This window comes from Oncorhynchus mykiss, chromosome 12, assembly GCF_057628025.1.
Source record: "Oncorhynchus mykiss isolate SJ-2025 chromosome 12, ASM5762802v1, whole genome shotgun sequence".
NCBI classification, from domain to species: domain Eukaryota; kingdom Metazoa; phylum Chordata; class Actinopteri; order Salmoniformes; family Salmonidae; genus Oncorhynchus; species Oncorhynchus mykiss.
The window spans coordinates 79,288,805-79,315,820 of record NC_143033.1 but is presented as its reverse complement, the minus strand read 5'-3'; the positions used below and the strand labels follow the sequence as shown (position 1 = coordinate 79,315,820).

At 43.9% G+C, this 27,016-nt stretch overlaps 1 protein-coding gene and 1 long non-coding RNA gene across 2 annotated transcripts in view; one reads left to right on the top strand and one right to left on the bottom strand.

Moving 5' to 3' along the window:
- LOC110538350 (uncharacterized) overlaps nucleotides 1–27,016 on the bottom strand; it is a 34,184-nt gene that overhangs the window by 4,720 nt on the left and 2,448 nt on the right. The gene's annotated exons all lie outside the window — the stretch shown is intronic.
- On the top strand, nucleotides 60–4,572 carry LOC110538349 (ATP-sensitive inward rectifier potassium channel 12-like). The gene has a single exon (XM_021625105.3). The coding sequence runs from the start codon at nucleotides 203–205 to the stop codon at nucleotides 1,634–1,636; it is 1,434 nt and encodes a 477-aa protein (XP_021480780.3). The 5' UTR covers nucleotides 60–202; the 3' UTR covers nucleotides 1,637–4,572.

The window sequence follows — 27,016 nt, the reverse complement described above, 5'->3', positions numbered from 1 at the left end:
TTGCATCACTCTGGTAAATTTTCTTATTTATCCATACTTTCCCTTTTGTTAACCCAACAGGTACAACTTCGCAGCGCCAGATGAGGAGGGCCTGAAAATCTCCACACTTGGGCTCCACAACGGCCACAGCTCGCCAAATAGCCGGTTCCTCTCCCCTAGTGGCACATCCGGAGGAGATAGGATATCAGGAGCCACAGGTCGTATGATGAACAATTACAACGGAAAGATCTCTACTACAGGATCGAGCCAACTAAGAAGTCGCTTCGTCAAGAAAAATGGGCATTGCAACGTGGTATTCTCTAACATGGAGGAGAAATCGCAACGTTACCTGGCCGACATCTTTACCACCTGCGTGGACATCCGCTGGAGATACTTACTACTCCTCTTCTGCTCGACCTTCCTGTCCTCCTGGATGTTTTTTGGAGTAATCTTCTATTCAGTTTCCAGAGCCCATGGGGATTTTGATGAGCACCCTGGAATGAGTTCCTCTTCAGGGTTGGAAGGGAATGGGCTTGGGGTTGGTGAAGTTGAAGGGGTGCAGAAAACGTGGCAGCCATGCCTCCTTCATGTGGAGGGCTTTGTCGGAGCCTTCCTATTCTCCGTCGAGACCCAGACCACCATTGGTTATGGGTGGCGCTGTGTCACTGAGGAGTGCCCTGTGGCAGTGATCACAGTGGTGGTCCAGTCCATAGTGGGATGCATCATTGACTCCTTCATGCTTGGCACAATCATGGTCAAAATGGCACGCCCTAAGAAGAGGAACCAGACCCTGCTGTTCTCGAAAAACGCTGTGATTTCCCTGCGCGATGGCAAGCTGTGCCTCATGTGGCGGGTGGGTAACCTGCGCAAGAGCCACATCGTGGAGGCCCATGTGCGGGCACAGCTCATTCGACCCTACGTCACGGCAGAGGGAGAGTTTATCCCTCTAGAGCAGAGGGATCTCAATGTAGGCTACGACGAAGGCATAGACAGACTCTTTCTGGTTTCTCCTCTGGTTATCGTCCATGAGATCGACGAGGACAGCCCCCTGTATACTGTGAGCCGGGCTGATCTGGAGTCTGATGACTTTGAGATCGTAGTGATCTTGGAGGGCATGGTGGAGGCCACCGCCATGACCACCCAGGCCCGCAGCTCCTATCTGGCCAAGGAGATCCTATGGGGGCATAGGTTTGAGCCTGTGATCTTTGAGGACCGAACCAAGTATCAGGTGGACTATGCTCGCTTCCACAAGACCTACGAGGTGCCCTCCACACCCCACTGCAGCGCCAAGGAGCTCAGTGAGACGGCCAGCCGGCCTGCCTCATCCGCCTCCTCCCACTCACTATTCCCAACCAGCCCCAGAATCACCCAGCACCTCGTAACCCCCCACTCCCCCAGCGCCTTCTGCTATGAGAATGAGGTAGCCCTGAGCTGTGGAGAGGACGAGGATGAACTGGATAGGCAAAAAGGAAAAGACAGGGAGGAGGAAAGGAGGAATTCAGTTTCTGTAGACTTTCATAATTTGTTTCAGGACACAGCCACAATGACATCCGGCAGCAGCATGCTGTGTGTTTTGGACAATCAGATGGATTTTGACATCCTACAGACGACCATTACTCGTGATCCACTGACATATAAAAGTGAGTCAGGAATCTGAGGCAAAGGGATGGCCCCCTCAGACCCTTCCCAACCCCTCCATTCATATAGTTAAAGTCGGAAGTTTACACACACTTAGAGTCATTAAAATTCGTTTTTCAACCACTCCACAAATTTCTTGCTAACAAACTATAGTTTTGGCAAGTCGGTTAGGACATCTTCTTTGTGCATGACACAAGTCATTTTTTTGTTTACAGACAGACTCTTTCACTTATAATTCACTGTATCACAATTCCAGTTGGTCAGATGTTTACATACACTAAGTTGACTGTGCCTTTAAACAGCTTTAAAAATTCCAGAAAATGATGTCATGGCTTTAGAAGCTTATGATGGGCTAATTGACATAATTTGAGTCAATTGGAGGTGTACCTGTGGATGTATTTCAAGGCCTACCTTCAAACTCAGTGCCTCTTTGCTTGACATTATGGGAAATCTAAAGAAATCAGCCCCAGAATTTTTGGTTCATTCAAGTCTGGTTCATCCTTGGGAGCAATTTCCAAATGCCTGAAGGTACCACGTTCATCTGTACAAACAATAGTACGCAAGTATAAACACCATGGGACCACGCAGCCGTCATACCGCTCAGGAAGGAGATGAGTTCTGTCTCCTAGAAATTAACGTACTTTGGTGCGAAAAGTGCATATCAATCCCAGAACAACAGCAAAGAACCTTCTGAAGATGCTGGAGGAAACAGGTACAAATGTCTCTATCTCCACAGTAAAAAATATATATATCGACATAACCTGAAAGGCCACTCAGCAAGGAAGAAGCCACTGTTCCAAAACCGCCATAAAAAAGCCAGACTACAGTTTGCAACTACACATGGGGACAAAGATCGTACTTTTTGGAGAAATGTCCTCTGGTCTGATGAAACAAAAATATAACTATTTTCTCATAATGACCATCGTTATGTTTGGAGGAAAAAGGGGAATGCTTGCAAGCCGAAGAACACTATCCTAACCGTGAAGCACGGGGTGGCAGCATCATGTTGTGGGGGTGCTTTGCTGCAGGAGGGACTGGTGCACTTCACAAAATAGATGGATGGCTTCATGAGGATGGAAAATTAGGGGGATAAATTGAAGCAACATTTCAAGAATTCAGTCAGGAAGTTAAAGCTTGGTCGCAAATGGGTCTTCCAAATGGACAATGACCCCAGGCATAATTCCAAAGTTGTGGCAAAATGGCTTAAGGACAACAAAGTCAAGGTATTGGAGTGGCCATCACAAAGCCCTGACCTAAATCCTATAGAAAATGTGTGGGCAGAACTGAAAATGCGTGTGTGAGCAAGGAGGTCTACAAACCTGACTCAGTTACACCAGCTCTGTCAGGAGGAATGGGCTAAAAGTCCCCCAACTTATTGTGGGAAGCTTGTGGAAGGCTACTCGAAACGTTTGACCCAAGTTAAACAATTTAAAGGCAATGCTACCAAATACTAATTGAGTGTATGCAAACTTCTGACTCACTGGGAATGTGATGAAAGAGATAAAAGCTGAAATAAATAATTATATCTGCTATTATTCTGACATTTCACATTCTTAAAATAAAGTGGTGATCCTAACTGACCTAAGACAGGGAATTTTTATTAGGATTAAATGTCAGAAATGTAAATGTTTAAATGTATTTGGCTAATGTGTATGTAAACTTCCGACTTCAACTGTATATACCTACCTGTAGGTCTTGAAGTGAGGTCTTCCATTTGTTTTTTGCACGTTTTGCGCTGGATTTAGTACTAGATCTACACCCCTTTCGCCTTGCCAGCATTATTTTGTACTTTAACCTGAGCCCATGTTTTTGTTTGTGTAGAGAACCAAATGGGAGGCTGAGGTAGTGGTTCTACTCTGCACACCTCACCCATACGTGTACCTCAGTTGGGCTGTGGGACAGTCACCTAGAGAGATAATTACACATGAGATTGTATGAACGGGCGACTCTTTTAACGAGGTAATAGGAAAGGAACACCAAGAGATGGACAGTTCCGGCAGAGAGCTGAGGATGAGACAAATAATTACTTGTTGAGACGTGTGCAATGAAGGATAAACAGACATTTGACCAAAGGAGCACTTCTGCTACAGAAACTGTCTCAGGAGGAAATGTGCAGGGAAGATACCCAGAATATTTGAGTGACATTCAAGTAGGTAGGTATGATGTTTATCTACACAGTCGTATTACGCCGTTTGTTTAATTTGGACATGATACATGATATTTTGATGTGGAATCAACCTCCAGTGTTCTGTAATGATAAAATGATTGGTGATATGACATGTAATATGAATCATACGTGGGTTCAAACACTGTATCAACTCTCAGTTCAGCTGTGCAATATAACAGACAGGATAGTTTGCTGCTTTCTACTATTTGCACTATTGTTCTTCAGTCAAGTTTTCCTCTGAGCCTCTTTTCTCCCTAATTTACTCATTTACACACATTGTTTTCATAGTGTGTTTAGCATAGATCAATTAATCATGTATCGGTTGTTACTGTGCGTAATAACAACAATACAATGACCAACGCAATCATTAAATAATCATAGCTAAGGGTCTTATTGTCTGAAATCCAGTTCGTCATTTGCTGGAGAAAAGAACTAGGTGTTTTCATTCTCCAGAATCAGGTAGCTTTTTCTCACCTTTTTATTAAAGCCTGGTTTTTGTGTTGCAAAAGGAGCATGAATGTGACATAATGGAAAGTCCCTCTCTTCAGTGTATATCAGTAGAGAACTTATCATGAGTTACTTATCTGGTCTCTCCTGTCACTTTAAAGGCGTTTCCCGATAGACACCTTTAGGGGAATCATCTGAAAGCTGTCGTCTTTAGAACGTGAGATCTCATAAAGGTTGATTCTAGAGAGACTGAATAGAGAGAAACATCTTTGTGTATTCCAAAGTGTCTATATTTCATCTCTTTCCCACTAAGTCAAATATAAACAACGTTGTCTTGTTTGTTGGCATATGGTTTGTGTATGAAATTATTCATGAATCTCCTGCACCGTAGCTCCTATTGTGTGTAGTTGTCTGAAAGATGTACATGTCCCTTGTCTGTTTCCTGCACTACACTGCACCTGTTTTTCTCTTCATCTTCATCCAACAACATTTTGTTCTTGAGTAACTTTCGCCATTTTTACATCTGCAAAATTGTTTGTGAGGATTATATCAACTTGAATGTGTGTGTGTGTGTGTGTGTGTGTGTGTGTGTGTGTGTGTGTGTGTGTGTGTGTGTGTGTGAGAGAGAGAGAGAGAGAGAGAGAGAGAGAGAGAGAGAGAGAGAGAGAGAGAGAGAGAGAGAGAGAGAGAGAGAGAGAGAGAGAGAGAGAGAGAGAGAGAGAGAGAGAGAGAGAGAGAGAGAGAGCACTGGGCATTCAGTATGACAGTAGGCTTTTCAAGTCAAAACTTGCACTTTTTCAAATAACCAGACCTTTGTGGCAGTTGAGGCACACGGGAAACGTTGTTACCACAAAATGCAACTGCTACTTTATATTTTTACAATGAACGTACTGTATTTGAGGGGTTGTGTGTACATGTCGATATGCTAGCAGCAGCATGGAGTAAATGCTGAGCGATGACAGTGAGGAATCTTTATTATGCTACTATATCTGGTTTGTGTTTGTAAAACAACTGTGTCATATTATTTCCTGAAATAATTGTGTTGATTTATCTCTGCCGCTCAGTCTCCCGGCTTGCACGTCTCTATTAACATGCCGTGCGTGGCGAAACAGAACAGACAAATTCCCTGACCAACACAAGCTTGAACAGCGAGTAAATGATAGAACGCACTTCATTCCTTGTGTGTACCTTCTGATGTTGAAAATAAATATGTATAATGTATGTTATTTGACTGTCTCTGTACATGTAGAATATGAACAATATTTGTGCACTGACTAACAAACAGTTGAATGCAGAGGAGGAAATCCAGGAAGTGAGGAGAGAATAAAGGGATGGATGGATGGAGTTGTTGTTCCCGTGCTGCGCCACTAGGTGACTCTGAACACGATTCCATCAGCGAGGTCTCCAGCAGAGAATACTGAGGCAAGCGTTCCCTCTAGTGGTGGATTTGTTCCAGTGTGTTCACCCTCCCAGCTCCCTGGATCAACTATCAGACTGAGGCAGTTACAGTGGGGCAAAAAAGTATTTAGTCAGTCACTAATTGTGCAAGTTCTCCCACTTAAAAAGATGAGAGAGGCCTGTAATTTTAATCAGAGGTACACTTCAACTATGACAGACAAAATGAGAAAAATCACTTTGTAGCATTTTTAATGAATTTATTTGCAAATTATGGTGGAAAATAAGTAGTTGGTCAATAACAAAAGTTTATCAATACTTTGTTATATACCCTTTGTTGGCAATGACAGAGATCAAACGTTTTCTGTAAGTCTTCACAAGGTTTTCACACACTGTTGCTGGTATTTTGGCCCATTCCTCCATGCAGATCTCCTCTAGAGCAGTGATGTTTTGGGGCTGTTGCTGGGCAACACGGACTTTCAACTCCCTCCAAAGATTTTCTATGGGGTTGAGATCTGGAGACTGGCTAGGCCACTCCAGGACCTTGAAATGCTTCTTACGAAGCCACTCCTTCGTTGCCCGGGCGGTGTGTTTGGATCATTGTCATGCTGAAAGACCCAGCCACGTTTCATCTTCAATGCACTTGCTGATGGAAGAAGGTTTTCACTCAAAATCTCACGATACATGGCCCCATTCATTCTTTCCTTTAAACGGATCAGTCGTCCTGGTCCCTTTGCAGAAAAACAGCCCCAAAGCATGATGTTTCCACCCCCATGCTTCACAGTAGGTATGGTGTTCTTTGGATGCAACTCAGCATTCTTTGAACTCCAAACACGACGAGTTGAGTTTTTACCAAAAGTTATATTTTGGTTTCATCTGACCATATGACATTCTCCCAATCTTCTTCTGGATCATCCAAATGCTCTCTAGCAAATTTCAGACAGGCCTGGACATGTACTGGCTAAAGCAGGGGGACACGTCTGGCACTGCAGGATTTGAGTCCCTGGCGGCGTAGTGTTGGTAGGCTTTGTTACTTTGGTCCCAACTCTTTGCAGGTCATTCACTAGGTCCCCCCGTGTGTTTCTGGGATTTTTGCTCACCGTTCTTGTGATCATTTTGACCCCACGGGGTGAGATCTTGGGCCCCAGATCGAGGGAGATTATCAGTGGTCTTGTATGTCTTCCATTTCCTAATAATTGCTCCCACAGTTGATTTTTTCAAACCAAGCTGCTTACCTATTGCAGATTCAGTCTTCCCAGCCTGGTGCAGGTCTACAACTTTGTTTCTGGTGTCCTTTGACAGCTCTTTGGTCTTGGCCATAGTGGAGTTTGGAGTGTGACTGTTTGAGGTTGTGGAAAGGTGTCTGTTATACTGGTAACAAGTTCAAACAGGTGCCATTAATACAGGTAACGAGTGGAGGACAGAGGAGCCTCTTAAAAACCTTTTCTGACTAGGGGGCAGTATTTAATTTTTGGAAAAATAACGTTCCCGTAGTAAACGGGATATTTTGTCAGAACAAGATGCTAGAATATGCATATAATTGACAGCTTAGATTAGAAAACACTCTAAAGTTTCCAAAACTGTAAAAATATTGTCTGTGAGTATAACAGAACTGATATTGCAGGCGAAAGCCTGAGAAAAATCCAACCCGGAAGTGACTCATCTTTTGAAAGCTCTGTGTTCCAATGCGTCCCTATTGAGCAGTGAATGGGCTATCAACCAGATTACTTTTTCTCCGTATTCCCCAAGGTGTCTACAGCATTGTGACGTAGTTTTACGCATTTATGTTGAAGAATACCCGTAAGCGGCTACATTGCGCAACTGGTCACCTGATGGCTCCCAGAGTGATTCTCGCGTAAAATACAGAGGTAGTCATTATTCCAATCGGTCCTACTGAAAAACCAATTGTCCCGGTGGATATATTATCAAATAGATATTTGAAAAAGGGGATTGATTATAAACAACGTTTGCCATGTTTCTGTCGATATTATGGAGCTAATTTTGAATATTTTTTTGAGTTTTCGTGACTGCAATTTCCGGGTGATTTCTCAGCCAAACATGAAGAACAAACGGAGCTATTTCGCCTACAAAAATAATATTTTTGGAAAAAAAGAACATTGGCTATCTAACTGGGAGTCTCGTGAGTGAAAACATCCGAAGCTCATCAAAGGTAAACGATTTAATTTGATTGCTTTTCTGATTTCCGTGACCAAGTTACCTGCTGCTAGCTGGACAAAAATGCTATGCTAGGCTATCAATAAACTTACACAAATGCTTGTCTAGCTTTGGCTGTAAAGCATATTTTTAAAATCTGAGATGACAGGGTGATTAACAAAAGGCTAAGCTGTGTCTCAATACATTTCACTTGTGATTTTCATGAATATGAATATTTTCTAGGAATATTTATGTCCGTTACATTATGCTAATTAGTGTCAGTCGATGATTACGCTCCCGCACGCGGGATGGGGAGTCACTAGAAGTTACAGGTCTGTGAGAGCCAGAAATCTTGCTTGTTTGTAGGTGACCAAATACTTATTTTCCACCACAATTTGCAAATTAATTAATTAAAAATCCTACCATGTGATTTTCTGGATTTGTTTTCTTTCATTTTGTCTGTCATAGTTGAAGTGTACCTATGATGAAAATGACAGGCATCTCTCATCTTTTTAAGTGGGAGAACTTGCACATTTGGTGGCTGACTAAATACTTTTTTGCCCCACTGTATGTCTGATCACTCATGATCCGCTAAGCGACTTACGGGACTCTACAAAACAAGAATATCTAAATGTAAAATGAAAAGCATATCAAATCGTAAAATACGTAGTGTATCAAGGGGATCTGAGGCCATTACTGATTACAAGGATTCTCTGGAGCAGGAAATCAAAGACAGGACAGAGTCGTCTCTGGTAGTCATGGCCTGATGGTACGGTGGGAAATGAAGTCCAGAAACAGTTGCAGTCTCAACACAAGACAGAAGAAAAACTGACTCAATCGTCCAAAAGAAAAATTTGGTTTCTGCACCAGAGTCGGTCACATAGAGCTGTTACGGAAACTTCAGAGATACGCTCAGGTACTACCCATCTGGTCTTGGTAGAACAGAGAGGGAATCTGAATAGGGGTCACAGAGGCCAAATAGTGGTGCAGACAAACCCAGGGACATTGCCAGGTTCTTTGAACCCTGCCTCACTGAACACACTGCATATATGTTATGACCTCCAAGTTATACATGTCTTAGCCAGAGCAGGTGTGCAGAGGTACTTAATATAATTATAATAATACATGACATTTAGCAGACACTTTTATCCTAAGCGACTTAAAATCATGCGTGCATACATTTTCTGGATGTGCAACTACATTTTACTTCTCTTATCCAGAGTCCCTTATCCAGAGTCGCTTATCCAGAGTCGCTTATCCAGAGTCCCTTATCCAGAGTCCCTTATCCAAAGTCCCTTATCCATAGTCCCTTATCCAGAGTCCCTTATCCAGAGTCCCCTATCCAAAGTCCCGTATCCAGAGTCCCTTATCCAGAGTCCCTTATCCAGAGTCCCCTATCCAAAGTCCCTTATCCAGAGTCCCTTATCCAGAGTCCCGTTTCGAGTCCCTTATCCAAAGTCCCTTATCCAGAGTACCCTTATCCAGAGTCCCTTATCCAGAGTCCCTATCCAAAGTCCCTTATCCAGAGTCCCCTATCCAAAGTCCCTTATCCATAGTCCCTTATCCAGAGTCCCCTATCCAAAGTCCCTTATCCAGAGTCCCTTATCCAGAGTCCCCTATCCAAAGTCCCTTATCCAGAGTCCCTTATCCAGAGTCCCTTATCCAGAGTCCCCTATCCAAAGTCCCTTATCCAGAGTCCCTTATCCAGAGTCCCGTATCGAGTCCCTTATCCAAAGTCCCTTATCCAGAGTACCCTTATCCAGAGTCCCTTATCCAGAGTCCCTATCCAAAGTCCCTTATCCAGAGTCCCTTATCCAGAGTCCCGTATCGAGTCCCTTATCCAGAGTCCCCTATCCAAAGTCCCTTATCCAGAGTCCCTTATCCAGAGTCCCCTATCCAAAGTCCCTTATCCAGAGTCCCTTATCCAGAGTCCCCTATCCAAAGTCCCTTATCCAGAGTCCCTTATCCAGAGTCAATTATCCAGAGTCCCCTATCCAAAGTCCCTTATCCAGAGTCCCCTATACAAAGTCCCTTATCCAGAGTCCCTTATCCAGAGTCCCTTATCCAAAGTTGCTCTATCCTCTTCTCTTTCCTCTTCTCTATTCTCTTCTCTATCCCCTGCTCTATCCTCTTCTCAATCCTCTGCTCTTCTCAGAATACACAGTCTATTTACAGTATCTATACAAATGGCCACAGTTTGGATCTCTTAACCTTGATGAAAAGGTTCAGAGTGGGGAGGACTGGTTTGTAGCTTCAAGCCCTGAGGCAATACCACTTTATTAGTTAGAGAGTGTGTTCTTTGGGGTGGTAAAATAGAGGGGGGTGGGCTTCTCAACTTGCCTACCTGGTTAAATAAAGGTTAAATAAAAATAAATAAATAAATACATGCTGGCTATTAGAGTGGTTTGGGGCTCATACCAACTCTGTTGTGCATTGTCTCCAAATGGAAAAACTTGGACTCAACACTGACCCATTGTGTGGCCTTTAACTCTCCTATTACTATGCTAATTATGGGATGTATCTGCCTCCATCATCCCCTTCCCCTCCTTTCTCATTCTCCATTTCTCCTTGCTGACCGTCCTCATCTCTCCTTGCTGACCGTCCTCATCTCTCCTTCCTGACCGCCCTCATCTCTCCTTCCTGTCCGTCTTCATCTCTCCTTCCTGACCGTCCTCATCTCTCCTTCCTGACCGCCCTCATCTCTCCTTCCTGACCGTCCTCATCTCTCCTTCCTGACCGCCCTCATCTCTCCTTCCTGACCGCCCTCATCTCTCCTTTCTGACCGTCCTCATCTCTCCTTCCTGACCGCCCTCATCTCTCCTTCCTGACCGTCCTCATCTCTCCTTCCTGACCGTCCTCATCTCTCCTTCCTGACCGTCCTCATCTCTCCTTCCTGACCGTCCCTCATCTCTCCTTCCTGACCGTCCTCATCTCTCCTTCCTGACCGTCCTCATCTCTCCTTCCTGACCTCTTCTTCCTCTAACCTCCTTCATCCCTCACCATGTGCCGTATTTTCATGACCCTATTCAAGCGCTTCCTGTTGTTCCTCTCTGTCTTTACTTCGTTCTGTCTTCTCTCTCTCTGTAAGAGTATTTTTGCCTCTCTTCAGTCAGTATTTACATTGAATTTTCAAACACATGAGACAATTTAATCCGTCCATTTATCTCAGTCTTGCATCATTTACTTTTCACATTCCCTCCTCCTCTCTCCCATATGTTGTCTTAAAATGTCAAACTTGATAAAATGTATGTCCAGGCATGCCTTTCACTAACAACTATTTCGGCACATTTCCCATCTGTCTCAATCTTGCGATCCTCTTTCACTTGCCTCGTCCTTTCAGCTGAGGTGCTCAGCTGAGGTGCTCGGTTAGAGGTGTAAGGTTACAGATTCCCAAAAGAATTCCTCCCGGGGGGAACTAGCTTCTTCCCCGATGAAAAACGACAACTCTAAAGCTTCTCTTTTTCTTATTACTGAGTCACTAAAACACTGCTACTGAAGCTGCTGTTACAAAACCTATTTCAAATAAAAAGCATGAGCTGGCGCGCACCCAGAGAAAATGATTTAGTGTAGAGGTGCTGACTAACGGAGAATAAACTGGAAGCTACAAAAACAGAGAGAGTCGCACACTCCATATACAGTGCCTTGCGAAAGTATTCGGCCCCCTTGAACTTTGCGACCTTTTGCCACATTTCAGGCTTCAAACATAAAGATATAAAACTGTATTTTTTTTGTGAAGAATCAACAACAAGTGGAACACAATCATGAAGTGGAACGACATTTATTGGATATTTCAAACTTTTTTAACAAATCAAAAACTGAAAAATTGGGCGTGCAAAATTATTCAGCCCCTTAAGTTAATACTTTGTAGCGCCACCTTTTGCTGCGATTACAGCTGTAAGTTGCTTGGGGTATGTCTCCATCAGTTTTGCACATCGAGAGACTGACATTTTTTCCCATTCCTCCTTGCAAAACAGCTCGAGCTCAGTGAGGTTGGATGGAGAGCATTTGTGAACAGCAGTTTTCAGTTCTTTCCACAGATTCTCGATTGGATTCAGGTCTGGACTTTGACTTGGCCATTCTAACACCTGGATATGTTTATTTTTGAACCATTCCATTGTAGATTTTGCTTTATGTTTTGGATCATTGTCTTGTTGGAAGACAAATCTCCGTCCCAGTCTCAGGTCTTTTGCAGACTCCATCAGGTTTTCTTCCAGAATGGTCCTGTATTTGGCTCCATCCATCTTCCCATCAATTTTAACCATCTTCCCTGTCCCTGCTGAAGAAAAGCAGGCCCAAACCATGATGCTGCCACCACCATGTTTGACAGTGGGGATGGTGTGTTCAGCTGTGTTGCTTTTACGCCAAACATAACGTTTTGCATTGTTGCCAAAAAGTTACATTTTGGTTTCATCTGACCAGAGCACCTTCTTCCACATGTTTGGTGTGTCTCCCAGGTGGCTTGTGGCAAACTTTAAACAACACTTTTTATGGATATCTTTAAGAAATGGCTTTCTTCTTGCCACTCTTCCATAAAGGCCAGATTTGTGCAATATACGACTGATTGTTGTCCTATGGACAGAGTCTCCCACCTCAGCTGTAGATCTCTGCAGTTCATCCAGAGTGATCATGGGCCTCTTGGCTGCATCTCTGATCAGTCTTCTCCTTGTATGAGCTGAAAGTTTAGAGGGACGGCCAGGTCTTGGTAGATTTGCAGTGGTCTGATACTCCTTCCATTTCAATATTATCGCTTGCACAGTGCTCCTTGGGATGTTTAAAGCTTGGGAAATCTTTTTGTATCCAAATCCGGCTTTAAACTTCTTCACAACAGTATCTCGGACCTGCCTGGTGTGTTCCTTGTTCTTCATGATGCTCTCTGCGCTTTTAACGGACCTCTGAGGCTATCACAGTGCAGGTGCATTTATACGGAGACTTGATTACACACAGGTGGATTGTATTTATCATCATTAGTCATTTAGGTCAACATTGGGTCATTCAGAGATCCTCACTGAACTTCTGGAGAGAGTTTGCTGCACTGAAAGTAAAGGGGCTGAATAATTTTGCAAGCCCAATTTTTCAGTTTTTGATTTGTTAAAAAAGTTTGAAATATCCAATAAATGTCGTTCCACTTCATGATTGTGTCCCACTTGTTGTTGATTCTTCACAAAAAAATACAGTTTTATATCTTTATGTTTGAAGCCTGAAATGTGGCAAAAGGTCGCAAAGTTCAAGGGGGCCGAATACTTTCGTAAGGCACTGTATATAACCTTCCAGTAATATATTAGGTAAAAAACATCACTGATAGCGAAACGTTGGTGGTTTCTTACACAGCGAATTCCTGGGAGGTACATAAGATATTTCCACCAACAGATGTGACTTGGTGTGAAATCTAACCTATCCCCACTGTGTTTCCTGCTCTAACACAATGTCACAGCCAGCTGGCAACCAATACATCCCTCATCTGTTTTCTCCATGACTCAACTAGCGCGTCCAGATGATCCAAGAGATGGAGCAGAATAACAACCCCTCTCTGGTACATAATGACCAGGATGCAGTGCATTAAATGGGCTTCGTACAAACTGGGCTTTCATTACAATGGGATTTCAATGTCATAACACATTTGTTGCCGTTACATAGAGGCGTTACATGTTTCTGTCCCCAGTCTGCATACAGAACGCCGTCACATGTGAAGACAGCCTGAGGTGTAGACGTTACTTCCCCAACGGAATCCATCTAATACTGATTGATGATGAACACATACAACCTGCTGAGGCAGCACATTTCTCCCTTTCCCTTCATTCTGGTGTCCAGCATGCGTTCATCAAAGTGGATTCACACTGATGTTAATTTGACTCCGGCTCCTGTCTGTTTACATGCAATGGGATTACATCCAGCGTGTCAGTAACGGCAGTTAAACTGACGAGACCTCAATCACACAGGACTTCATCAATTAACACCACTAACCACCTGGGAAACTGAGTGCTGCTGTAGCAGTAGATCATCTGAATCTAGGTTACATCTTATGGACACACGGTTTGGAGGGAGTCTAAGACTACGTCTGTCAGTGTCTGTGAGTATGTAGCTCTGCTGTGTGTGTGTGTGTGTGTGTGTGTGTGTGTGTGTGTGTGTGTGTGTGTGTGTGTGTGTGTGTGTGTGTGTGTGTGTGTGTGTGTGGTTTTCATGTTTGAACCCTAGCTCACATGGGCAGAGTGAGGGAGGGCCGCAGGGTAAGGAGGCGATGGGAGAGGGGGCTGCTCCCCATCTCCCTCTCCTCTTTCATCTCTCTCTCCCGGCCTCCAACAACGAAGTCTTTCATTCGGGCATCTCTATGGCCGCCCTCAGACCCCCCCCCGAGGCCCCCACCCTTTCACGCTGCTTAATTCAATGTTCCGAGAAAAACTCATGATTGGAAAGTGACTCTCTTTTTTCTGTATCCACCCCACCACCCTCATCTCCCTGCTCTTCTACTGTCTGTGTTTTCCCCATCAAAACAACATCTGCCCTGATGCACAGGAAGGAATGGGACACATCATCACCGGTGGCAACAGGATTGTGATATGGTCAGAGAGTGTGAGAGCATGGAGTCAATGACACAAGGGTTAAGAATAGGCAGCCAAAACACAGGTCAGATGTGTGTCTAAGGAGGGAGGGGGGGGGGCAGAATGGGAGGGTGAGGGAGAGAGGGCAGAAGGGGAGGGGGATGGGGGAGAGGGCAGAATGGGAGGGTGAGGGAGAGAGGGCAGAAGGGGAGGGAGAGAGGGCAGAAGGGGAGGGGGAGGGAGAGAGGGCAGAAGGGGAGGGGGAGGGGGGAGAGGACAGAAGGGGAGGGTGAGGGAGAGAGGGCAGAAGGGGAGGGTGAGGGAGAGAGGGCAGAAGGGGAGGGTGAGGGAGAGAGGGCAGAAGGGGAGGGGGAGGGAGAGAGGGCAGAAGGGGAGGGGGAGGGAGAGAGGGCAGAAGGGGAGGGGGAGGGGGGAGAGGACAGAAGGGGAGGGTGAGGGAGAGAGGGCAGAAGGGGAGGGTGAGGGAGAGAGGGCAGAAGGGGAGGGGGAGGGAGAGAGGGCAGAAGGGGAGGGGGAGGGGGGAGAGGACAGAAGGGGAGGGGGAGGGAGAGAGGGCAGAAGGGGAGGGGGAGGGATAGAGGGCAGAAGGGGAGGGGGAGGGAGAGAGGGCAGAAGGGGAGGGGGAGGGGGGAGAGGACAGAAGGGGAGGGGGAGGGGGGAGAGGACAGAAGGGGAGGGGGAGGGGGGAGAGGACAGAAGGGGAGGGTGAGGGAAAGAGGGCAGAAGGGGAGGGTGAGGGAGAGAGGACAGAAGGGGAGGGTGAGGGAGAGAGGGCAGAAGGGGAGGGGGAGGGAGAGAGGGCAGAAGGGGAGGGTGAGGGGGCGGTAGAGTGACATGATGGGTGATTGATCAAAGGGATGGATAAAGACGACTCAAAACGAAAGATGAAAAGGAAAGACCCGAGGGAGGACTTGGCATCTTGCCCTCACTACCTGAGTCTTCCAACAAATCACGCAGTAGACCCAAGACCACTGCTGCTGGCACCACAGGCGATGCATGATCACATGAGCAAACAACCTGGCTTCTGTCTGTGGGTTCTACACGGGATACACATCAACACTCTTTGCAATTATTTTTATAATAACATATAACTTAGGACTGAATAACACCGATGATTAGGTGTGTGTGTGGGGGGGGGGGGGGGGGGGGGGTCTTTCCTCGTCCACCTCATGCACTATGCTCTGGGTTTCTTTCAGCGATGAAGCCCAAATAGATTTCTAACTCCACATGTAGTACGACCAAATAAGAGCAAAACAAGAACTTCAAGAGAAAACTGACCAAGCCAATCGCTCCGGCTGACCAAGATGAACCTGCAGTCACGGTGCCTGGGTGAAAACACTGGGGAAGGACTAAGCTAAATATCATGTGGCTGTCCATGGTACTGATTGCTGTGTGTGCACGTAGGGACAAAAAAAAACATGTTGACTAACCCTACTTGTTGAGAAACGCCAATCCTCCTCTCTTTCATTTTGCCGAAACAATCAATGACTGTCATACAGTACACGCTTTCATTTTTTGTTGTCCTAGACTACCTGGCTAAAATGCTTGCTCACTAGCCCAACCTCTTTTCATGGCCAATGCTAACTAGTTAACATTAGCCTTCTACATCTAGCTACATATTGACCTTCCATCCTCTCAATGTATGAATTTATGGTTGGATCAGAATCTCCATTATAATCCTTGGCCAATAAGGAGAATGAAGCGAAACCACAAGTCCAAATCACTATCCTTGTCCATGGCTAATTTAGGAAAGGGACAATTTTAGCTAGCTAGCCACCACAGGACAACAGCAACAAGAAGATGCAACAATAAAAAACGTTATCTGTCAATGACGTTTGACTTGATGTGATGTGATTGTTGTGAAGCCAAATCCAAACTGGCTTCCCTTGACACTGTTTTTGGTGCGCCAGGACCATACCCAGTTGAGCTCACTAAGTTTAACTCAATGCTGATTGGCTATTATTGTGTATTTTTTTAATCATGGGAAGTCAAATGCTCGCTGGCTTCTCTGGCATCCAATGCTATGGGGGTGGCAACAATCTCATACCCTTTTTGACCAGACAGCATCAGATAGATGGGCTACACATACAGAGACAGAGGGGCGCTGTTTTGCTCTCTCAAATGCCTTCTCTCCAGTGAGATACATTCAGCCTCTTGCGAATTGAAGGAAAATTATGAAACAAAGATAAATTATTTTAACTTTTTTTATTTTTTTATTAGTACATTTTTGGGGAGGCCTGGCTTCCCTTGGTAACCATGAATACACACCACTATGAACATGAGCACATCTTAGGCCATAAAAGATGTTGCTTTTTTCCTGCCATGATTGATCGACTATTAACTGCATGAACTTCAACTAATTGGGAATAAACGACTGCTTGAATGTCCTATTGTCAGAGCCTTCCTCTTAATTATCGTGTTAGAGGCTTCATTGAAAGAGGTGGTTTCATCCCCACAATGTCAGAACAGTAGTCGTTCAGGGCAGAGACAGATGCAACCCCTGCTACTTGGGCATGGGCCACGGCAATCAAAGTTTCATTCCCTGCTCGAGGCGTGTTAATTACGCGAGGTCGCGAGGATCACAGCGGGCGGGTAATTACCCAAATGGATGTGAAGCTTGTAGTCTAGGCAGAGGATGAGTCAAACACAGACTCCTTCTCACACAGTTTACACTGTTATTAAGCGTCCCCTCCCTCTGTTCACCTCTGTCTCTCGCCCCTCTTTGTCTCACAGGAGTCACAGTCACTTCAAAGCTGTCGTCGTGCTTGATGACTTTTGATTGACTTTTGACTTTGACTTTTGAGAATGGGGATCATGGGGCTGAGGAGCCTTACTAACCGCTGCCTCACAGCATGAGAATATGATCAGAGTTGTATTGTCATTAGTTCAACATTAGCCTTAAAATCAAGTGTCAACTTCCTCCACCCAGGACATACAGCAAATCAAACACACCTTTAAAGGCACAATCCAGGACATACAGCAAATCAAACACACCTTTAAAAGCACAATCCAGGACATACAGCAAATCAAACACACCTTTAAAAGCACAATCCAGGACATACAGCAAATCAAACACACCTTTAAAAGCACAATCCACAAATCCACCATCTGCTATTGATTAAATAGAGGCCTCATTACCTACAAAAGTGATTGCTCATTAACAGCAATAACTTCTGCCACAATATGACAGCTCATATATGAGCAATTGCAGATTGATAATCACTTGTCTGTACACCAGCTTGTGAAACACATAGCAGGCTTTTACACGTGTAAATATGTTGTGTATGGTTTCTGATTTGCAGGCACACGCAACAATTCAGCAAAACTACAAACATTTCCCCTGATACAGTCCTAGTTGGCTGGAAGACATGTGGTAGGAATATTGATCTTGTATAGGGACCAAATGGCCATGCCTGAGAGGGAAGCCAAGACCATACACAACGGAATATTTTCAGTGATGCAAATGACACTGACCACGTTCCAGCCAGCAACATGGCGACAAAGGACACTTTTGTTCTCTTCCAAATTCTTGTGCATCATTTTCTGCAAATGCCTGAATCTCCTCGTCCCTCGCCTCTCATTCCACTCAATTAGCATGTTTGTGTCTTACGCCCCTCACTCAGGGACGGGTAAAACTTTCCAAATGTTATCACATAATACACACACACTATGTTATGTGGCACTGGGAAGGTGACGCAGAGAGATGGAGATAGTGGTGACAGGAGGTAAAGAATAGGTGATTGGTTTTGCTCTAGGAGACAGGGGGAATGGTTGGGAGGGACACAAGGCTCCATTGAATGTTTTCTCACTTACTCCTCATGCGTCTCCCCCAGTTCTCTTCCATCTCCTCCTTTCTCCCACAGCTGCAGCAGTGCTCATGCTTTTGCATTAGAGGGGAGGGGGAGCATACTGACAGAGAGGCGGAGTGAGGCTGAAAAGAAAGAGCGAGGGAGAGATGTGGAATGGGACAGCGGCCGTGGAGTGAACTGAAATTCAAGGAATAAAGAAAGTAACAGTTAACCTCAAGTCTGTTGTTTGTAGAGATGTGTATAAAGATGGCAGAATTGAGATACGATGTCATGTTTTAGCACTACCCACTGAGTTTGTAAACTATGGCGCGTGACATGGTTCAATGTGCCAATAAATCAGCACAATCTACCTTTTCGGTTTTTCAAATTTCCGGCTTCTTGGAGCTAAAATTGGGATCATGTATACGGTGGTAATTACCAAAAATTGTAGTGGAGAGCAATGAACAATACGTTGAACAATGTACGGCGAACTTAGCAAAACAAGGAATTTGTGGTAAGTGCATGTGGACCACCATCTTTATGCACCTCTGCTGTTGTTCAATCTTTGCCCAATTACACCTGTTTCATGGTAAATACTGAGAATTTCAGAGGGTGCCTGGTTTTTGGAGGAAGTCAGTGTGGTGGAAAACAATGGCTCCATTCAAACTGATATAATTAAAGTCTTTATTGATAACAAATCATCTCAGCATGATTGTACTTGGGTCATTCTGAATCCATTGTCACTTCATGGTCATTATTGCCTACAATTGACCCTTGGTCTGGCAAGACTGACTTTACATCAATATATAGATAATAAAATACTGACTTTACATCAATATATAGATAATAAAATACTGACTTTACATCAATATATGGATAATAAAAGACTGACTTTACATCAATATATAGATAATAAAATACTGACTTTACATCAATATATGGATTATAAAAGACTGACTTTACATCAATATATAGATAATAAAATACTGACTTTACATCAATATATGGATTATAAAAGACTGACTTTACATCAATATATAGATAATAAAATACTGACTTTACATCAATACATAGATAATAACATACTGACTTTACATCAATATATAGATAATACTGACTTTACATCAATATATGGATTATAAAAGACTAACTTTACATCAATATATAGATAATAAAATACTGACTTTACATCAATACATAGATAATGACATACTGACTTTACATCAATACATAGATAATAACATACTGACTTTACATCAATATATGGATTATAAAATACTGACTTTACATCAATACATAGATAATAAAATACTGACTTTACATCAATACATAGATAATAACATACTGACTTTACATCAATATATGGATAATAAAAGACTGACTTTACATCAATATATAGATAATACTGACTTTACATCAATATATGGATTATAAAAGACTAACTTTACATCAATATATAGATAATAAAATACTGACTTTACATCAATACATAGATAATGACATACTGACTTTACATCAATATATGGAAAATAAAAGACTGACTTTACATCAATATATAGATAATAAAATACTGACTTTACATCAATATATAGATAATAAAAGACTGACTTTACATCAATATATGGATAATAAAAGACTGACTTTACATTTTTTATTTTTTATTTTTATTTTATTTCACCTTTATTTAACCAGGTAGGCTAGTTGAGAACAAGTTCTCATTTGCAACTGCGACCTGGCCAAGATAAGGCATAGCAGTGTGAACAGACAACACAGAGTTACACATGGAGTAAACAATTAAGTCAATAACACAGTAGAAAAAAGGGGAGTCTATATATACATTGTGTGCAAAAGGCATGAGAAGGTAGGTTCAGCAAAAAGTTTTAAAGATATGTGAAGAAAAAAAAAAAAAAAAACGAAAACAAACGATATATACAAGGGACACAACACGACAATACGTCCTACTGCTACGCCATCTTGGATCCTATGAATATATATACATCAATATATAGATAATAAAAGACTGACTTTACATCAATATATAGATAATAAAATATTGACTTTACATCAATATATAGATAATAAAAGACTGACTTTACATCAATATATGGATAATAAAAGACTGACTTTACATCAATATATGGATAATAAAATACTGACTTTACATCAATATATGGATAATAAAAGACTGACTTTACATCAATATATAGATAATAAAATACTGACTTTACATCAATATATGGATAATAAAAGACTGACTTTACATCAATATATAGTTAATAAATAAATGGTGCGGCGATGGCTAGAAAGCCGGTGACGTCGATCGCCGACTTCCGCCGAAGTCGGCTCCTCTCCTTGTTCGGGCGGCGATCGACGTCACCGGCTTTCTAGCCATCTCCGCTCCATTTATTTATTAACTATATATTGATGTAAAGTCAGTCTTTTATTATCTATATATTGAGCGGCCCATGGATCAGACTCCCATACTCCCGGCCTCCTGCTTGGTAGCGCCGGTCGTGAGGGATCTGAATGCGGACATTGATCAGGTGCTGCGTACGGAGCCCGCTCCCCTCCAGAATCCCGTTGGGCGTAAGTACGTTCCGTCTGCTGTCCATGACCAGTTGATCTCTTGGGTCCACACATCTCCCTCCTCTGGTCATCCGGGGATCGGTCAGATGGTGCGCTGTCTGGCTGGGAAGTACTGATTGCCCACTTTGGACGTGAGGGTTTATGTTTCCTCCTGCTCGGTGTGTGCCCAGTGTATGCTCCGAGACACCTGCCCATAGGTAAGTTACATCCCTTACCCGTTCCACAACGACTTTGGTCACATCTGTCAGTGGATTTCTTAACAGATCTTCCTCTCTCACAGGGCAACACCACGATCCTGGTCGTTGTGGATCGTTTTTCTAAGTCCTTTCATCTCCTCCCTCTGTCTGGTCTCCATACGACCCTACAGACTGTGGAGGCCCTGTTTACACATGTCTTCCGGCACTACGGGGTGGCCGAGGATATAGTGTCGGATCGGGGTCCCCAATTCAAGTCGAGAGTTTGGAGGGCGTTCATGGAACGTCTGGGGGTCTTAATCAGCCTTACCTCAGGTTTTCACCCCGAGAGTAACGGGCAGGTAGAGAGAGAGTCAACCAGGATGTGTAGGAGCGAACCATTAAGGAGAGCTCAGCATTAAATATAGATAGGTTTAGTTGCTAGGCTGAAGTAGCAAGGACATGCACATTAAGATAAGATGACACCCAGGCCATATGACACCCAGGCTATACTCTATTTTTGAAAGAGTACATTAACCAAGACCATACGTACATTTATGACAGCTGGACGTACTATGGTCAGAAGGACAAAGGAAGAAGGATGGAAGCAAGATAACTGATGACTGACACGTGAAACATAAGCATGTTATTATAAGCATACATTATTTTTAGGACGTGAAAGGAGTTCTACCATCATTATAACCTAACCAAAAGCAGATATGAGCGTTAATGGGCGTGGACAAGCAAGCTCTGAGATTAAAAGAAAATAATGGAGAAAGGTCAAGGGAAGCTATTTTCATATAAAGGGAGGGGACTCTATATGTTATGCAAAGACAGAATCTTATAAAGGCAGGACTCTGTAATATGAGAGTTTAGTCTCTTTCCATGGAGGGTCTCGGCTCTGTTACGTTAGTGATAAGGTTCTTCCATGGAAGGGCTCAGTTTTGCTACTTTGTATTAAAGTGTATATTGAATTCACAAGTTCTTGTAAGAGTATTATATTTCTGAGACAATTCTCCACGACAGATGTGGGCAGGTTTCTGCTGTCCTATTGCCAGGACCGTCCGGGGGAGAGGGTAGCGTTTGTGCCCTGGGCCGAGATGGCACAGAACTCGCTTCGCCACTCCTCCACTAACCTCTCCCCCTTTCAGTGTGTATTGGGGTACCAGCCAGTTCTGGCACCATGGCATCAGGGTCAGACCGATACTCCTGCGGTGGACGACTGGTTTAGACGCGCGGAGGAGACATGGGAGGCCGCTCGTGTCCATCTCCAGCGAGCCGCGCGTCGTCAGAAAACCAGTGCGGACCGTCACCGCAGTGAGACCCCTAGGTTCGCACCGGGGGACCGGGTCTGGCTCTCGACCTGTAACCTGCCCTTCCGCCTGCCCTGCCGGAAGCTGGGTCCGCAGTTTGTGGGGCCATTTAAAGTCCTGAGGAGGGTGAACGAGGTAAGTTACAGATTACAACTTCCCTCTTATTATCGTATTAACCCCTCGTTCCATGTGTCTCTCCTCAGGCCGGTGGTGGCTGGTCCGCTCCAGGAATCTGAGGTGCGGGAGGTCCCTCCCCCCCTTTGGACATCGAGGGGGCCCCGGCGTACATCGTTCGTTCCATCTTGGATTCGAGGCGTCAGGCCTTCAGTACCTCATGGAGTGGGAAGGGTGCGGACCGGAGGAGAGGTGCTGGGTTCCGGTTGCAGATATTTTGGATCCTGAACTACTGCGGGAGTTTCACCATCGCCGGCCGGATCGCCCTGCGCCTTGTCCTCGAGGCCGGTGTCGGTGCGCCGCTGGAGCCACGCGTCAAGGGGGGGGGGGGGGGGGGGGGGGGGGGTACTGTCACGACTTCCGCGGCTCCTCTCCTTGTCGGCTCCTCTCCTTGTTCGGGCGGCGTTCGGCGATCAACCTCACCGGCTTTCTAGCCATCACCGCTCCATTTTCCAAAATTCCATAATTCCATGTCTTGTTTTCATACACACCTGGTTTTCATTTCCCCAATCAATCTACTTGTATTTAACCCTCTGTTTCCCATCATGTTTTGTGTGTAATAGTTTTCATGTCTAGTGATGTTCGTTTAGCGCTTTACTTTCTTTTTCTGTTTTTTGAGCGCGTTTGTTTTGTTGTGCTCCCGGTTTGGAACTATAATAAAGTGCGCTTTATTTTGCATACTCTGCTCTCCTGCACCTGACTTTGCCTTCATGCACATCTTGACATGACTTTAGATCAATATATACAGTGGGGCTAAAAAAAAAAATGGTCAGCCACCAACTGTGCAAGTTCTCCCACTTAAAAAGATGAGAGAGGCCTGTAATTTACATCATCGGTACACTTCAACTATGACAGACAAAATGAGAAAAAAAAATCCAGAAAATCACATTGTAGGATTTTTTATGAATTTATTTGCAAATTATGGTGGAAAATAAGTATTTGGTCACCTACAAACAAGCAAGATTTCTGGCTCTCACAGACCTGTAACTTCTTCTTTAAGAGGCTCCTCTGTCCTCCACTCGTTACCTGTATTAATGGCACCTGTTTGAACTTGTTATCAGTATAAAAGACACCTGTCCACAACCTCAAACAGTCACACTCCAAACTCCACTATGGCCAAGACCAAAGAGCTCTCAAAGGACACCAGAAACAAAATTGTAGACCTGCACCAGGCTGCGAAGACTGAATCTGCAATAGGTAAGCAGCTTGGTTTGAAGAAATCAACTGTGGTAGAAATTATTAGGAAATGGAAGACACACAAGACCACTGATAATCTCCCTCGATCTGGGGATCCACGCAAGATCTCACCCCGTGGGGTCAAAATGATCACAAGAATGGTGAGCAAAAATCCCAGAACCACACGGGGGGACCTAGTGAATGACCTGCAGAGAGCTGGGACCAAAATAACAAAGCCTACCATCAGTAACACACTACGCCGCCAGGAACTCAAATCCTGCAGTGCCAGACGTGTCCCCCTGCTTAAGCCAGTACATGTCCAGGCTCATCTGAAGTTTGCTAGAGAGCATTTGGATGATCCAGAAGAAGCTTGGGAGAATGTCATATGGTCAGATGAAACCAAAATATAACTTTTTGGTAAAAACTCAACTCGTCGTGTTTGGAGGACAAAGAATGCTGAGTTGCATCCAAAGAACACCATACCTACTGTGAAGTATGGGGGTGGAAACATCATGCTTTGGGGCTGTTTTTCCGCAAAGGGACCAGGACGACTGATCCGTGTAAAGGAAAGAATGAATGGGGCCATGTATCGTGAGATTTTGAGTGAAAACCTCCTTCCATCAGCAAGGGCATTTAAGATGAAACGTGGCTGGGTCTTTCAGCATGACAATGATCCCAAAAACGCCTCCCAGACAACGAAGGAGTGGCTTCGTAAGAAACATTTCAAGGTCCTGGAGTGGCCTAGCCAGTCTCCAGATCTCAACCCCATAGAACATTTTTGGAGGGAGTTGAAAGTCTGTGTTGCCCAGCAACAGCCCCAAAACATCACTGCTCTAGAGGAGATCTGCATGGAGGAATGGGCCAAAATACCAGCAACAGTGTGTGAAAACCTTGTGAAGACTTACAGAAAACGTTTGACCTCTGTCATTGCCAACAAAGGGTATATAACAAAGTATTGAGATAAACTTTTGTTATTGACCAAATACTTATTTTCCACCATAATTTGCAAATAAATTCATTAAAAATCCTACAATGTGATTTTCTGGATTTTTTTTTTCTCATTTTGTCTGTCATAGTTGAAGTGTACCTATGATGAAAATTACAGGCCTCTCTCATCTTTTTTAAGTGGGAGAACTTGCAGAATTGGTGGCTGACTAAATACTTTTTTGCCCCACTGTAAATTATTTATTTCCGTTTTTTCTTTTTTCTAAATTAGCAAACAAATTAGCAAAAATTAGCCCCACTGTAGATAATAAAATACTGACTTTACATCAATATATAGATAATAAAATACTGACTTTACATCAATATATAGATAATAAAATACTGACTTGACATCAATATATAGATAATAAAAGACTGACTTGACATCAATATATAGATAATAAAGGCACACCTGTGCGTTACAGTTTACTTAGTTGCCTGGAAATCTTAGCCACAGGAAAAACAAGGATAGCAAAACATAGATGCATGCACATTATCATCAAAACTTTACAAGCAATCTGCAGAATATTATAAAGTATTTGTTATGGTTGAAATGCTATTGATAAGGGCAGGATTCACAAAATGGCATGCAATGGCAAATGAATGGTTATAGAATGCCACCAAAGATCCGGCAGGTAACTAAACTCCGCTATTTTTTACCTCAGATTCTAACTCCACAACCCCCTATCAATTTCCTTTAGATGTCCCCTCACACAATTGAAGTAACTAGATTCTTCCCGTTGGCTAGCTAGTGTAGATATGAACCAGGACATACAAAGGGCCATTCATGGTGCTTGCAATACATCGACCCACACCCCTTCCCAGCACCACCACACCCCATCCCCTATTGCCTCCTCGCCCCATCTCTCTCTAGCATTTTCTCCTGCCCCTCCCCACCCCACCCCACCCTGCTCCCCAGCTGCATTGAAAGCCAGTCCAAGTTCTATCCCCCCTCCACTATTACCACCCAACCAACCTACTCCCCCCCCCCCCCCCCCCCCATCACCACCAGCAACATCGGAAAAAAGAACACAAAAGAATAGGAAATTCAGTGGTAGGAACACAAAGACAGGATTCATGGCAAGCCACAGACACTCAAGAGGGGGACCTATTTAAGCGCCGCGCAGCTGCATCGATTTATTAAAAAGATGGTTGAAAAGAAAGGTCAGAAGGTCTCATGGAATGCTGAATTATTTTTATTAACCCTTTGAAGATTGGCTGACATTTTAATGAGCTTTAATCATTATTTATCACAATCAGTGAGGCATTTCTGTGAAGGATTCCATTCAGTCATTGTGATATGGTAAATGTAAGGAATCTTAAAGAGTTCAACTCTAGGAGTGCTGAGTGTCTGTGAACTTTGGTTCTAAGTGTTAATGTGAAGTAGTGGACAACAGATACACTGGGAGTCTACGTTCGAAGGGAAGATGGACTGTGTGATATCCTTGTGCTAACCTGTCAATGTCTACATCCAAGAATGGCGGTTCCAAAATTGACTTGGGGGAGGGGGGGGGGGGGTGATTGCAGCAGCTTTGACTGACCTGCTGCAATGGGAAATATTTGTGCACCTGTTTGATTTTGTACAGGTGCAAAATCTGTTACCGCCTAACAGCTTAGAGCAGATCACATATTTAAGAGTGGGTAAGCTGAATGTCTGGTCTGTGGGCCATATCAGAAATGAAAAGCAAACCCCAAGAAAAGTATGGTAAAGTTTGCAGTCTGTAACTTTTCTAGTGGATTCCAAAATATCCATAACAAAGCCAGACACCAGACAACGTAGCTAAAAGTGAGAGATACATTTAAATTAAAGTAAATGACTTATTGTTCTGTAATGGACCTCTGTGTTGTTTGCCTAGTCCATCTTGTCCACTGCAATCCATCTCAGCTGCCATTGCTCAGTGCCAAAAATAGGATTATGAGGAGGAAGAGTTTGGGTGTTTACTGGGCACCTTATTCAAGTGATGGATGACAGCGGAATTCTCCCCATCCCACCAGAAAATATGAGATCATTACACTAAGTCCAGTCATTTTTTTTTACCACTGACCTCTCTCTCCCTCTCCAGGTCTTTCTCTCCCCCCTATCAGATTCTCTCCTTTTGTGAGAATGCAGGAATTCCCCCAGGAATTTTCTCTGCCAGCACACAGACAAAAGGTCAACCCTTCCCTCACAGACACAAAATGATAAATATATTTGCTCTAGAAGATTCTGGTCTTTCTCTCTTCTTCTTGTTGTTCTTCTTCTATCCCTTAAGTGTTCTTGAAACAAATTTGATCCAGTCTAGTGCCACAGGATGTTGTTGATATATGTCCCTGTTGTGACCAGGTTAATGGAAGAGCACCCTCAGGTAGTGTCACAGTCATAGAACCATGAGGCCCACATTAGCAGTCTGCTTTGAGGGGGTGACCCCCTTACTCCCCTGGTCACAGACCTGAGTTCCAACTGTTTACGGTCACAACTGTCTACGGCTGCACAACAAACGGCATC